At 43.1% G+C, this 15,888-nt stretch overlaps 1 protein-coding gene across 2 annotated transcripts in view; it reads left to right on the forward strand.

The window, feature by feature from the left end:
• The window catches only part of LOC137570592 (protein tilB homolog), a 98,259-nt gene that overhangs the window by 25,932 nt on the left and 56,439 nt on the right, over positions 1-15,888 (forward strand). For both annotated transcript variants that reach the window (XM_068279290.1, XM_068279289.1), the window contains one exon: positions 1,834-2,107. In XM_068279290.1, coding sequence (XP_068135391.1) covers positions 2,097-2,107 — 11 coding nt within the window. In that variant the 5' untranslated portion in view covers positions 1,834-2,096. The remainder of the gene's footprint in view (positions 1-1,833; positions 2,108-15,888) is intronic.

The raw sequence follows: 15,888 nt of genomic DNA on the forward strand, positions 1-15,888 counted from the left end.
GGACCTCCCATGGAAATGTCAAGTAAAGTGTGGGTCTCCCTCAGATGATGCACCACTGTGCATATAGTGGGGGCACTGTGGGGGTTACTGAAAGAGTAGTGACCCGAGTATAAGAGTAGGTTCACACTTGTTCTAAAAACGTATACGTGGCTCTGTTTTTTAGCCCGGATCAAAAGTGGAGCCACAGATACCAATGTTAAAATAGCAGCCGCCTTCACTTAAAAAAAAACAAAAAAAAACATCCGTCTGCATTCAGGGGGATCCGTTTTGAAAAACCTGAACAGATGGTCCGGATTTGCAACATTTTCATGGACCCCGGATACACGGAGGGGTAGTGAAAAGCAATGGCAAAATGGATCCCTCTCTACACAGGCATCTTTTGACACAGAAACAGATATGTGTCCCAGGGGAGGGGGGCCGCCATGCTGGAGGGTATAGCAAGCAGGAAGGGGGCAGTGGCGGGTAGGGGGGTCGCCCCCACTCTCACACCTGGGTTCCCCCTTTCCCGCTCCCCCTAAAGCTAGTTTCATTGATAAAATCATTAATGTATTAAAATGTAAGCCAAGCGGCGAGCGGGGAACTTACTTCCTTGCATCCTACCGCTCGCTGTCACTTCCTGCAATACCACCCAATGAAGTACAGAGGATGGCATTTTAGGAAGTGATGGCAAGTAGTGGAACACAAGGAAGTAAGTTCCCTGCTCACTGCTTGGCTTACATTTTAATACATTAATGATTTTATCAATGAAACTAGCTGGATGGGGAGCAGGGAAGGGGGGACCCAGGTGAGAGCGGGGGGAGGGGTGGGGGGGCGACCCCCCTTCAACACCGCTGCCCCCCTTCCTGCTTGCTACCCCTTCCAGCATGGCACCCCCCACCCAAGGCCAGGGCTGGGGACATTTCCACGGACTAGAAATGTAGCTGCAAAATATGCCATTTTCTCTCAAACGGAGAGAAAAAAAAATATGTTTACAAAAACGGATCCGATCTGCAACAGCAAGTGTGGATCTAGCCTAAGCTGAGACTTCACTTTTGGGCCACTTTTTTTGGGCCCAAAAATTAGGATTATACTCGAGTATATACAGTATTTTGTCAGTGTATGCTCATTGTAAAATATTTATTTTCCCTGCTTTACATTTTGAAATTTATCACAGGTGGTGACATCTTTAGTTCTGCCAAGTGATCTGTGCGGAATGTTCGTTACTGAGAGAGTTCTATGCATACAGTAGATGGAGATTCTGCTTGTTTGGCAGTGGGAAACAGCCGTTATCTCCCACAATGCAATGAGGTTCACAGACAGCAAACTGTCAGGACCATAGTGATGACATCACACTGTGGGATGGGTTTTACCACAATATTAGCCACACAGACCCCTCTGATGATCGATTTGAGAAAAGTTAAAGATTTCTCTGGGAAAGAGGTTATCACCTACTAATTGGAATGAAGTTCAATCCTTGATTTAAGTTCCTCTTTAAATATGTAGAAACCCACTTTTTCATTTCTAGCCATCTCTTTGAGCATCTGCTTTCCTAGGGCACAGCCTATGTGACCTTTTCAGCTCTGCTTACACACAAGTCTCCCAGGTATTGTCTCTGCTGAGGTCAAAAGGTCAGCATGACAGCCAGGTTACCAGCATTATTTAATGGGGAATAAAGATGGCAGCCTGCAATTTATTTTAACTTCATGCTTCCTTTAAAAATAACCATTTCACAACTTGTTTTGCATTTTTGCATTATTGATTTAATATTTTACCACTATAACATTACCATTCTAATGAAATTTTATTTTGTTTGTTTTTTGACCTGTTCGTGTCTTTGATCGCAACACATATAAGTAAAATGATAATGGTGTTTTACACATGAACACTGCCTCTTCAAAGAGAAGGGGACACATGGAGCCCTGGACAACGGAAGTGACGGCTCGTTACTAAGTAACAGATATTGTCCCTGGAGAAACTAGATCCATGGAGTCTTCCTCAACATCCCACACTCTACGTACAATGCCGCAGCTGGGTGATCCGCAATGGTGAACACAAAGACCCTCTGCGGATGAATGTAGCGTTACAGACACAGCCTAAGGGACTGACTAAATGAAGTCATGTCAGAAAGGTAAGAGACGCATCAACAAACTATTGCAGCTTGCTTATCTCCTGCCCACTTCCAACACAACTGAAAGACAATCTACTGTCAGAGGATTAAGTATCTTTTCTACAAGTGCACAGACCTGAACAGCCGATAGAAGCTGACACAGGCTAGAAACGCCGCTTTTTATTGAAAGTTCCGTCTAATTAAATCAAACTTTGGACGATTTCTTATGTGAGTGCATTTAAATGAGTTTGGCAATCGACTGAAATTATTTCTTGGGGACAACTGCCACTTAAAAGTGCCTGAAATTATACTTCTTTATTGTACGGCAAAATCTATTTTGTGCTGGCTGGCCCTGTGTGTAGCATTATCCTTTAATAACCACTAATTGCACTCCACAATGTTAAAATACAGTGTTATCATATTGAGCTATGCCATTCCATTATGCCTCATTCAGAATGGCCTTGAAATAATGTGACTTTAAATGTGTATAATAAAACTGGCATTACGGATAATTTTACACTAAATGCACATCCGTACTCTACGTTGGGATCTAATTGTGTGATTTCTAAATGCAGTAATAATCGCTTGCTGCAGCATGCACATTAACACATTGCAGATGGGGTGGGATACTGTATTTAGTAGCATTATTCCCTGTATTCTACCTCCTGTAATGCTACTCTGTAAAGGGCTTACATTGCTTCTGCTGCTGCTATAATCGTGAAGATCAGAGGATTGCATAGGTTAGTAGACTTCCACTTTAAAAGAGGACACTTATGAAAAATGCATGGTGCGGTGCTGCGCAGAAATGGCTGTCTTCCCAAAAGTGAGTGAGTTTTCTTTTCGAGAGAAAGGTACATCAGCAAGCATATCATGGCACACGGCAGTCACTAACTATAAACATTTCTGCTGATGTAAACCTAGCATCTGTGCTTTTGGTCAGGTGTTTATGCCGTACAAGAAAGAGCAATGATGTTGGCTGCAGTACAGGTCTATTAGGCCAAACCATATTATAAGTGTAGTCTTACCTGAATTACCCATAAGGAAGCGGGCAAGTGCCAAGGGCCTGGAGTCTGTCTAGGAGCCTGCCTGCTATCTCCCTGACATCCTGTACCTATTATCCCTTACCAAAGAAAAAAGAAAAATAGGTGACAAGCGGGGTGAGAGAAAGCTGCTACATCACCTAGGACCCTCTTTAATAGTCTCTGGCTGTAGTCATGGTTTTTCTATTTTGGCTGAGGATTGGAAGTTGGGGTATTTTCTGAAGCAGGTCACTCTGGGGTCGGGCAAAACTATAGTCCACGCTATAGTCCAATGCTATAGTACACGCCTGCGTAGCTGTAATTTGGGTGCCGGCTATAGCGGACCCTGAATTAAATGACCCCCCCAAGTTGTTGCAACTCAGAGGGGAAATAATAATTTACACTGCAGGAATGTTCAGTGTCAGCAGGCTGAGCCAACATTCAGCTCACCCTGTGCCCAACTGACTAGCGGCATACTAACACGTACGCATATTTTTATATTTTAGTTATCAATAAAATTCCCTTTAAAGGATATACGAGGTAAAATAAGCATATAAGGCTTTATTTAGCTGTGGCTTCTTCCATCCCCTAGAAGTCTCTTTGGTACCTCACTGCAGTTCCCTCTACCTCCAGGGCCCTGCTGCCAGCCCTGTAGACAGGGCCAGATTGTGCCACCAAGGGGAGGGAGAAACTTATGGTGGGCCCTTCTGTAGGCACAAAAATTAAACACCATATGATGTCCAACTTCAAGGACTCCAAACAAGTCCATTGTTATGTCTCCTCCCTCCGGTGTCCGTGCCCAGCGCCTGATGAGCCCACCGGCAGTGATGTTGCAGCAGCAGGCGCCACTGTACGCAGCTCCTGGTGGTGCTGGGCTAGGTTTGATGGGTGAACTCTCTGCAGCCAGTGTATCCCCAAGCATAGCCTACTGTCTACACCGTGTGCTTACATCACCCCGTGATGATGTCAGTTGCAGTCTGAGTGTCTGACGTCTATAAGGTGATCATTCAAGTGAGTGGAGGTAGAGCGAGGATGCATCAGCCTGAATGCTAAAGCCACGCCCAGAGAGTTGGCAGGTGGAAGTGGATCAATTCAGTGAAGAAGACTGAAGGCAACACAAAGCCAGGAAGTGTGAGTGCCCTGCCTCTGTGCCTGTTGTGTGCTGCTGACCCTCTGTGACTGCCTGCTAAAGGAGAGTGACGGTTTCTGCCTGCTGATCAAGATAGCAACTGGCAAGCAGCCAGCAGGAAATTGGGAGTGGGGTGACTGGGGTGATTAAAATTAGGGTGCAGAAAGCAGTGAAAAAAATGTGGTATAAGAGGAGTCAGAGGAAACTTAAAGTGGACCCAAATTAAAAATACAATATTTCAGAAATAAAATCTATTTTCTAAATTATAATAATAAATAGCAGCCTTTTTTCAGCTGCATGATGACAAATATAAAATATTTTACATTTATTGGAGGAACCCCTCCCTTCCTTTCAAATTGCTGGGACAAAATCCGGCAAACTGATGGAGTAGGTGGTGTCCGGCAATGGAGGAATGGCTAATGGCTGCCCTCAGTATAACCCTAGTAATGGAAAGAGAAGGGTGAAAAGTATGCACTGAAATGCTCATATGCTTGAAGGAGTGTTTATTTATCTTTGTATGTGTCAGAGTGGTGCAACTAAATATTTTTAATTAAAAAAAAATGTTTGGTTTGGGTCCGCTTTAAGCTTGCACTGTTAAATTTGAATTATTATAATCAACAAAGTGTGTGTTTCCATTTCAGTTGTACAGTATAACTAGTATTAAATGCAATTTTGTTCATAAGAGGCATGGTACCATGATAGAGGATCAGCAGAGAGGGTGGTGTTGGGTACAGCAGGGCACATAATCCTCATCCTGTGCCCTGCATCCTCCACCACCTGCTGCTGATCCTCCATTATATTAACATTTCTCTTATGCACAAGATTGCACTTTTATACAACTAAAACAAAACTATTTGCACTTTGTTGATTGCAATAATAAATCTAACTTAGTTGTGTAGGCTTGCCACTATTGTCTCTTATACTAAATTACATCGTTCTTGAGACGGCCTGAGCACACTAATTAATTTGGAGATCACAAGACCTTTAAAAAAATAGCACCTTCTACAAAGTGTACCTGTCAGGCCTGTTTCCACTGTTGTGTGTGATGTGATGGGAGAAAAAAGTATGTATGGGAGTTCTGCCACTTAACTTTATTCCCCGATCACAGCATGCCCATAACCCATTGCAGGGCCAGGCAGAGGCAGAGGCGAGAGAGGCTCCAGCTTCAGGGTGTAGTATAGCACAACTCACTCAGCTATCATTCCCCTATTATGTTAGAAGCAGAGAGAAATATGAAAAGGGGATACATGGCAGTGACTGCAAGCCAGATAACTAGAGATTAGGGTGTTGGGGGCCCTGGGGTGCTTTTTACTCTAATAGCAATCAGTGTGAGACGGCTGGGGTGGGAGGGAGGGAGGAGTGCAATTTGGTGTCTCAGTCTTGGATGCTGGAGGACCTTGTCCCAGCTCTGACCCATTGTGACCATGCCCATTCTCCAGTGCATGGCCACACCCATTTTTGCTCACTTGCCCTCCAAATGGATCCAGCACCTACAGCCACCCTTGCATTGTTATGTCACTGACTGTCCTCTGAACAGCTCACCATCTAATCCTTACCATAGTCTAATGGCCTACCATATAACAGGGAAACCCCCGTTATCCAGAACTCAGTTAACCAGAAGTCTCAAGCAACCAGAAACAAAAGCCCTGGCCTTGTAGAATGCATAAATCTACTTTCACACCTCTTAATACAGTAAAAGACCTCTGTCACATTAAGTTAAGTCTGTCCTTTGTCTTAATTTGTTTGTAATTACTGTATTTCAACACAAATAGAGAGTTGTTGGTAAGTGTACAGTGTGGGGTGGGGTATAGTACAGTTTTCTAGCGCCCAAGGTCCAAACTGAATTCCCTAAGGTACTTTATTGACCCGAGCAAGCAGACAAAGACCTGAGAAACATGTTGTCTTTTTTAAAGGATACCTGAACTGACATGTGACATGATGAGATAGACATGTGTATTTACAGTGCCTAGCACACAAATAACTATGCTGTGTTCCTTTTTTTCTTTCTATGTCTGAAAGAGTTAAATATTAGGTATGTAAGTGGCTGACTCAGTCCTGACTCACACAGGAAGTGACTACAGTGTGACCCTCACTGATAAGAAATTCCAACTATTAAACACTTTCCTAGCAGAAAATTGCTTCTGAGAGCGAGAAAGAGATAAAAAGGGGAATTTGTTATCAGTGAGGGTCACACTTTAGTCACTTCCTGTCTGATTCAGGACTGAGTCAGCCACTTACATACCCGATATTGAACTATTTCAGACAGAGAAAGAAAAAAATGAACACAGAATAGTTATTTGTGTGCTAGGCACTGTACATACACATGTCTATATCATTGTGTCACGTCACTTTGGGTATCCTTTAATTGTGCTTGAATAAACCTTATCGGATTCTAAATCCTTATTTTTCTGGGTTGGTTCATTGGTAGAGGTAAGATACATTATGTATTTATTTATGTCTTTATAACGTATACTCTGAGAGATATTTATTTTTGGGCGCCTCCACCCTTCTTCATTGCACACTACAACTCCTTTAGAGGTGTCCTTCCCACTAGTGAGGTGCCATCCACAGCTAGTAAGGAACCCAGGAGAGCGACCGCCCAGTTATGGCAGGACCTGGAGTAAACATTTATAGCAACCTGATCAGAAACAGGTTTAAATAATTGTAAACAAACATGATTTATATCAAAGTCATGGATAATTTATTGTCCAAATCTTCATAGATTTACTGTGTCCTAAACATTAACCGGACTTAAGTATAATATATTTTACCTGGTAAATTGGAGCATTTAGACAAAGCACGCTTCCCATAAGCATGGAGAGGCTCGTCTCTGTCCTTTGTAACGGCCTGTCAGTACGCATTTGATAAAGCTATACAATGCTTTCACATTACACCACCACTGACAGCAGCCACTGCAAACTCAAAGCACAAATCACAACTGACATTCTGCCTCATTCCAAGTTGTCTCCTACAAATCCCAACCTTAGTCTGCTCCTGCCACTTGTTTGCCCTCAGCTAACACAGCACATTAGGCCTAATTATTTTTACTGCATTCTGCTCCACTTGTTAGAGTGAATGCTGTTTTCAGTGAAAGACAGTATTCTACAGCTACTGATCACCACTATTATTCTGCTGTTGGATATAACATAAGGTGATTACATAGAACTGATAGAAAACATCATTAAACTGAAATAAATCCGACAACAAAATGTACAGTCTGGATAATTCTATTTTAACACAAATCTGTGGAATTTCAGCTTGGGCACCACGTAATATGATGTCTAGACAGCTATCGAAAAATCTTTTTTTACACATCCTCTTAACCCTTTTCACTAGTTCAAAAGTGGCATAAAAATCCAGGCGATTTCTGGGGATGTTTTTGCTATTATTATAATTCATTACATAGCATCATAACCTCCTGTGGCTCTCTGCAAAGTGCACAGTATAGACAATGGTAGAAAGTACCAATTCATGCATAGTGCAATCAGCTGAATAACAATAGCCCCGTGACCCCCACCATCACCGCGGGGAGACCCGCTCTTATACCTAATACAGATGGAATTATATTATATTGGTACTGTGATAAACGAGGCAGCTGCGGCGAACAGCACCGCCTGTCCAGGATGCCGAGGACGGAACGTTCTTGCGGGCAGGGGGTCGCCGTAGTGCGCGGGTGCGCGCACAGATGGGACCTTTATGCGGGGAGGAAGCCTCCCTCCCTGCTCTAAAAGATTAGGCATAGCATGAGAACCTTTAAAGAAAAAAATCGTCGTCACAGTTGGATATAAAACTTGAAGTTTTATTGGATTCACTTCACTAGAAGCACTGACAGGGCTAAGCTTGTATTTACACAGGGCAGAGAGCTGCCTAGGCACAGCTCACACACAGCTCACAGCTATGATTCACAGCTGCTGATAAAACACTCTGATCTAGCTAAACATGCAAAGAGCACAGTCAACCATATAGGAAATAAAGACTTTTCATTGTGTGATACGCTAGAGTTCCAGCCTGCCTTAAGAATGGCAGTGGATGTTTGTTATAACAGGAAAAGGTCAGCAGTACTTAAAGCAGAGGATATTATGGGAAGACAATATTAATGAATCATAATCATATTATTAAAAATGGATGTGAATATATAAAAACAGTGCATGGGAAAGTTGGAATAATTATGGTACCAAATACTTGACATGAGAATTGGGGCAGAGGGCTGTACAGATGTGTGACTAGGCTACAGCTAAGCAATGCAATCTGGTGCTATAGAAGGGGGAGAAAAGAAAACAATGTGAAGCACAACTGAGTGGCACCCGGCAAGCGGGGTAAGCAGTGAACCATGGCACTCTCACAAGATGCAGTTGTCTAGATTCTAGGCAGGAAATAATGAAAGCATGCACAAGCTTGTGATGTTGAGATAATTTAGGTTGTTATTTACATGTACAGACATGAAAGCAGAAACAGATAATGGCAAGACAATAATCCTGTTTTTATTCATGGCAAAATCCACTCTCATGGTAAGAGTAAGGTAAGAGTATGGATTGGAAGCATGAGAACTTGAAGTAAGAAATAGCAGATACGCCGAGAAAGATAAGGGAGGATGCCATCTGCACAGCGGTAGTACTAAAATCAAAAAGCATGCATTAATTGTACCGGAAGTGTGAAGGCTGATTTACTAATACAAATAGCAATGTAAACACTACTGTGGTCACGATGCCTAGGCGTGATATAACTGCATTTCATGCTTTGTTATTGTAAGTGAACCACTATAAGGGCCTGGGTACACAGACTACAGCACATATGGACCACAACTCTGATACAGGAACACTATCTTCCTAACATGGTTAAAACTACAATGCAAGCATAGCTACTGTGGCTCAGAGGCAGCTAGATCATTATTTTACTGTACATGTAGCAAGTTGGCGGCTGATGGAGAAAAAAATTGGATGCAAAAATGTTTTCACACCCATTATGCTTACACAAGATATGTATTCATTTTAGATGGGTGAAAAGTTCACCTACAACTTTGTTTCCACCTAGGAATTAACAGATTTGCCTCATCTAACAATAAAGCCTTTTGAGTGTTTAGCACAGCAGAGAAGGACCTAGAGGGCTTATTTGATTTCAGCACCCAGCAACTATCATAATTGTAAGTTGCTCACTAATTCATCATAGAAAAACACTTTAAGGAGCTAACAAAGCTGCATTGTCCAGCTCTGGAGGAACTACCGGTATATACTGATCTCCAACTGTATCTGGAGTCATTTTACAAAAGGATTGTGGATTCTGGCTGTGATATTTGGGAAGCAGGACTGCCTGATTCCCCTGTTTTGGGGGAGGATAGATGACTTCTCTACCGATGCTGAATCTCCTGTCTACCTGGGAGGGGGAGACCTTGGTAAATCCATAAAGGGGATCATAGACATATGGGTGAGACCTGGAAGTGTAGTATATGGAGAAGGTTCTGTGAGCCATTGATCTAGGCTGCACATATAAAAGTGTGACTGCAGCGGAGTTCTCTGAGCTCTAGAACTCCCTGATCTGTGATGGTATGAAGATAGTTGCCCGGGAGGTTTTGCAGCACCTATATCATGGCGACTGTCTTGGATTGTCCAGTTCCTGGAAGTGAAGTGAGACTGGAACCTGTTCCTTGTCTTCCCCCTTATTCTCATGTGCTGATAGTTCATATGTTCAGATTCTGCACATTCTTCATGATAAACTGGTCAGCTAGTATATGTTTGCTAACACCCCACATTTTTAGGGAGTCAATGACTGCTACTTAAAGCTAATTCTTATGGATTCGATCATCTGGGAGGTTCTCTTCATCCAAAAATTAAAAGTACCTGGGTATTTTCCTAGTGAAAAATTCTGTAAATAGAAATGTAGAAGTTATCCCCTAACTTCTACATTTCTCTCAACAAACTGCTAACTTGTGCAAAATGAAACCTATTCTACTCAGGAAACATTAGATGGAGGTGTAGTGGATAGCACTCTTGCCTTGCAGCATTGGGTTTTCGGTTCAAATGTCTGCCAGGGCACTATCTGCAAGGAGTTTGTATGTTCTCCCCATGTCTGCATGGGTTTCCTCTGGGCACTCAGATTTCCTTCCGCAACCCAAAAACATACAGAAAAGGTAATTGGCTTCCCCCTAAATTGGCCTTAGACTACAAATGACATATCATGCTAGGGATTAGACCAGGCATGGGCAAACTTGGCCCTGCAGCTGTTAAGGAACTGCAAATCCCACAATGCATTTTCCTTTATGAGTCATGACTGTGGCTGTCAGACACCTGCAATGCATTGTGGGACTTGTAGTTCCTCAACAGCTGGCAGGTCAAGTTTGCCCGTGCCTGGATTAGACTGAGAGACAGTTAGTAATTATTAAACAGTAATACTGTTTAATTTTGAGAATTATGAGAAGGGTGACAGGTCTTCTTTAATAGTTACCATTTAATGTTTAGGGAGAGAGCCACCTAGGAAGACTTTATTCACTTTCAATTGACCTGCAGAGAGGAGGAACTTAAAGAGACTCTGTAACAAAATTTTCATCCTTATTTCTTCTATCCTATAAGTTCCTATACCTGTTCTAATGTGCTCTGTCTAACTGCAGCCTTTCCTATTTGCACAGTGGCTGTGTTATCTCTGTTATATGATCTAATCTTCTCTCCTCTGTCAGCTCTGTCGGGCTGAGGCTGGAATGTGTGGAATGTGCTTTGCTGCTTGTGATTGGCTAGAAGCTATACACACCCTCTCCAGGCCCACTGCACACTCTGTATGACTCACACACTCAGCTCTTCTCAGTGTATGTCTTTTGTTTGTAAACACTGGATAAAAATGGCAATTACAAGCAAGGATTGCAGCAAGGAGAGGCAGAAACAGCACAGAGGGGCCCAGGAGAACATAATGAATAGAATGGTAGGCTTTTTATTGTAAGAATTTTAGAGTACAGATTCTCTTTAATGTTAACTGCAGTTGCTAATGCACATGTAACTGTGTGTTCAGCCCGAGTTCAGTTTGCAGTCAGTTTGAATCCATTTTTTCATTCCCTATAGTCAGAACATAAACCGCATATGAAGTGAGAGTGAACTGAACTCAAGCAACTGTGTACACTGAGCCTTAGGCATGATATACCTAAGAAGCAAAATTGAATCTTTTTGTATCAAAGAGGTGGGAAAATTCTTCATATTCCCAGCAAGCTATGAAGTTCAAAGCAATCAGGAATGAACTCAAAATGTAGCAGAATGGTAAATGCCGCAATTGGAAAAATTCAATGCCAGGCAGATGCAATTCTAAACATGTTTTGAATGTAAGGTAACTCTGCCATAAGACCACATCTAAAGTTCAAACCCTGCATTTAAAATGCACTATAGGTATTCCAAAAACACATTGCTAATTAGTGGCATAGCTAGAGATTATGGAGCCCCATAGCACCTGCCTCTTCCCTGTGGATATGTGATCAATTTTCATTCTCCTGCAATCTACACTGCATATACTCCATGGGCAGTGAGACACAGTCAGAGGGTGAAAGAACACAAGAAAGGTAAAATAGAACAACACAAATGTGGCAAACAGGCGCCCTGGTGTAGATAAAACTATTAAAAACAGATACAATTTAGAAAATTAGGTGGCTTACCTCAGTAAAGAGATCTTTGTGTAAACAAAGAAATTTTATTAGCGCAGGCAATGTGTTTCGCAGGTCTGAGCCCGATTTATCAGGCCAATAACAGTGCCAAATAGAAAAAAACAGTCTGGCATAGGGATCCTCCTGTACTTTTTTAGGGTACTAGCAAACACTTTCCGAGACTACATATACCAGGGAAATATCACTCTCAACACTCGGTCCAGAATGGACAGTCCCTATAGGTATCAGATTTAGAGCACGTTAGGTGGAGGTCTTTGCTGATCCCCCACACTGGCTACGGCCAGGGTGGTGTAGCTATTCCACATAGACAAAACCCTCAAACATAGCAACAGTTGCCAGAAGTATATTCAGTCTCTATATAGTGTTTGCCGAGACCTGCAATAACCCTGGTCGGGTAGGCATCTGTCACTATACACGCTGAGGTAACATAGTGCATAAGTGCTATTTACATCGTGTTTGTATAATGATTATCTGACATGTTTCACCCTAAACGGCTTTTTCAAAGATTGCTGTACATATATACATTGAAAAGTAAAAGTGCACCCCCCACCAACAAAGTTTCCCCCAGCAAAAGCCCCAGTCAGAGCTGCAGCACCCTGTTCGGTGCACGTATATATACTGAGGATGATGATCTGACCACCCCCCGAGGGCGTATCAGCCCTTATTGTACATACCAGTTCGGTGGTGGTATAAAGAATAGGCATATCGCTCTAGGGGCTGCTTCCAAATGCCCCTGAACCAGCGCTGTGATTACAGCGCGGCGAGACCTGTGACGTCGGCGCACTTCCGGTTAGCGGCGACGTCACTACCGGCTCAGGCGTCACCATAGCTACTTGGGACGCCATGTAGGTAAACAAAGCGTCCCATTGGTGGAGCGTGATATACGGGGACAATTATGTCTACAGCTTTACACTGTTCCCCTGCATACATGTTTGTATATTTATTGATTCTAGTATGCGTGCCTCTCAGGTGGATTGGGTATTGCGCACATAAAGAAGGGCATGTTTGTTCAAAGCATACATGATGTCTCAAGTACGGACAGTTCTTTACGCCATTTTGTGACGTGTGTAGTGTCACACCAATATGTGGGACGTAGTACGTGCAATTATTAGATAATTTTTAGACACTTATCTGCATACGTTGCGTGTCATATGGATACATAGCAGTTTACCATAGTGTGTGCTAAGCACCAACATGATTATGCATACTGCCCATCCATCCATGCGCCAGTCATACCCAGATCACACCACTGAGAGGTAAGAAACCATTCCAAACATGCTTATTTAATCAGCCCCTTACCATTGCGCAGCCTGAGTCGCTGTACTATATAGGTCCATAAATAAAGTATGTACACATGCAGTGCACGCTAGATAAACACAGTGCCTATAAAAAGCACGCCAGGTTAAAGTCCTCATTTAAACCGCCTGGAGCAACAACAATATAAGAAACTATCAAAAAATCCACTGGTTGATCACCAGAATGAATTACAGACTTTATTAAAGAACAGATATGAGAATGGAGGGTTGGATGTGGAAGATTATGAACGCCTTAAGAAATCCACGGAACATCCAGTGATGGCCGTGTTTTATGCCCTCCCCAAAATACACAAAGACAGGTCCCCACCACCAGGGAGACCTATCGTGTCGGGACGTGACAGTTTGACTGATATGACTAGCCAGTATGTGGATAAGTTCCTCAGACCCTTTGTTGAAACTTTGCCATCATATCTGAAGGACACAAAGGATGTCCTTAAGAAATCTCCAGGATCTTACAGTGGCACCACATACATTGCTGGCCAGCATTGATGTGGAGGCTCTATATAGTAATATTCGACATGATCTGGGACTGAGAGCAATACAACATTTTTTGTCTACAAGGGGCACGCATATGGAACAGCACAACATTACCATCGTCCAATTACTGTCATTCATTTTGACCCACAATATTTTTTGGTTTGGGGGTAAGACCTACCACCAGCTCAGGGGCAGTGCTATGGGGACGGCTTGCGTCCCCTCATTTGCCAACCTGTTCCTGGGCTGGTAGGAAGACACCATCGTCTTTAGTGAGGACCTTGAGTTCTACACGGCACACATCACTTACTGGGGTCGTTTTATTGATGACATCCTAATATTATGGGAGGGCCCCCGAGATCTATTTGTTGATTTTGTCACCGTATTGAACATGAACAAAATAGGGATGAAGTTTACGTATGAAGTTAGTGATACCCAGATTAATTTTCTTGACCTGACCATCAAGAAAGATAGAGAAGGAAAGATTGAAACCTGTATTTTCCGCAAACCGACTGCCACAAATTCCTTACTGAAGTGGGACAGTTCCCACCCTAGGTCACTTCGCAAAAGTATCCCTATTGGTCAGTTCCTGCGGGCTCGCAGGAATTGCTCTAATGAAATATCATTTGAAAAAGAGAGCAAACTCCTGACTGAAAGATTTCAACAAAGGGGCTTCCCATATCAGGTTATCAAGAATGCATACGATCGTGCAAAATCGACCCCCAGACAACAGACCCTAACCACCCCCATGACTGAGCTAGGTGAGGAAGCCAAAAATTTACAGCAACGAGCGCCACCACGACTCGTGGGGACTTTAACTGAACACTCACATACTGTGTTCGAAATAGTCAAACACTATTGGCCAATTCTTACTAAGGACAAGGATCTGTCCAGATTTCTGACCCCCAATCCATCCATCACCTACAGAAGGGCACCAAATCTAAAGGACATACTGGTACACAGCACGTTCTCAAAAACTCCAACACAAGTAAACACCTGGCTACCCACGAGACCGAATGGGTCTTTTCATTGTGGAAAATGTAAAGCATGTAAGTACATGCCTACTGTCAAGAGATTTAAAGCCCCAAACAACGGCAGGTCCTTTGAAATAAAATCATTCATAACGTGTGATACGAAGGCAGTGGTGTATGCAGCCAGATGTAGCTGTGACTTGCTTTATGTGGGTAAGACCACCAGAGCATTAAAGGAAAGGGTGTTGGAACATATAGGAGATATTAAACATAAGAACAATACGGCGGTGGCGAGGCACATGAATTTAGTGCACTCTAAGTCCAGATTTGATATTGCCTTCTGGGGGATCCAACATTGGAGGAAGAGTATAAGGGGAGGAAACCTGGACAGGAAACTAACCCAGATAGAGTCCCAATGGATATACCGCCTGGACACGATTGCTCCAGGCGGTTTAAATGAGGACTTTAACCTGGCGTGCTTTTTATAGGCACTGTGTTTATCTAGCGTGCACTGCATGTGTACATACTTTATTTATGGACCTATATAGTACAGCGACTCAGGCTGCGCAATGGTAAGGGGCTGATTAAATAAGCATGTTTGGAATGGTTTCTTACCTCTCAGTGGTGTGATCTGGGTATGACTGGCGCATGGATGGATGGGCAGTATGCATAATCATGTTGGTGCTTAGCACACACTATGGTAAACTGCTATGTATCCATATGACACGCAACGTATGCAGATAAGTGTCTAAAAATTATCTAATAATTGCACGTACTACGTCCCACATATTGGTGTGACACTACACACGTCACAAAATGGCGTAAAGAACTGTCCGTACTTGAGACATCATGTATGCTTTGAACAAACATGCCCTTCTTTATGTGCGCAATACCCAATCCACCTGAGAGGCACGCATACTAGAATCAATAAATATACAAACATGTATGCAGGGGAACAGTGTAAAGCTGTAGACATAATTGTCCCCGTATATCACGCTCCACCAATGGGACGCTTTGTTTACATACATAGCGTCCCAAGTAGCTATGGTGATGCCTGAGCCGGTAGTGACGTCGCCGCTAACCGGAAGTGCGCCGACGTCACAGGTCTCGCCGCGCTGTAATCACAGCGCTGGTTCAGGGGCATTTGGAAGCAGCCCCTAGAGCGATATGCCTATTCTTTATACCACCACCGAACTGGTATGTACAATAAGGGCTGATACGCCCTCGGGGGGTGGTCAGATCATCATCCTCAGTATATAT

The sequence above is a fragment of the Hyperolius riggenbachi genome, chromosome 4, assembly GCF_040937935.1.
Source record: "Hyperolius riggenbachi isolate aHypRig1 chromosome 4, aHypRig1.pri, whole genome shotgun sequence".
NCBI lineage: Eukaryota > Metazoa > Chordata > Amphibia > Anura > Hyperoliidae > Hyperolius > Hyperolius riggenbachi.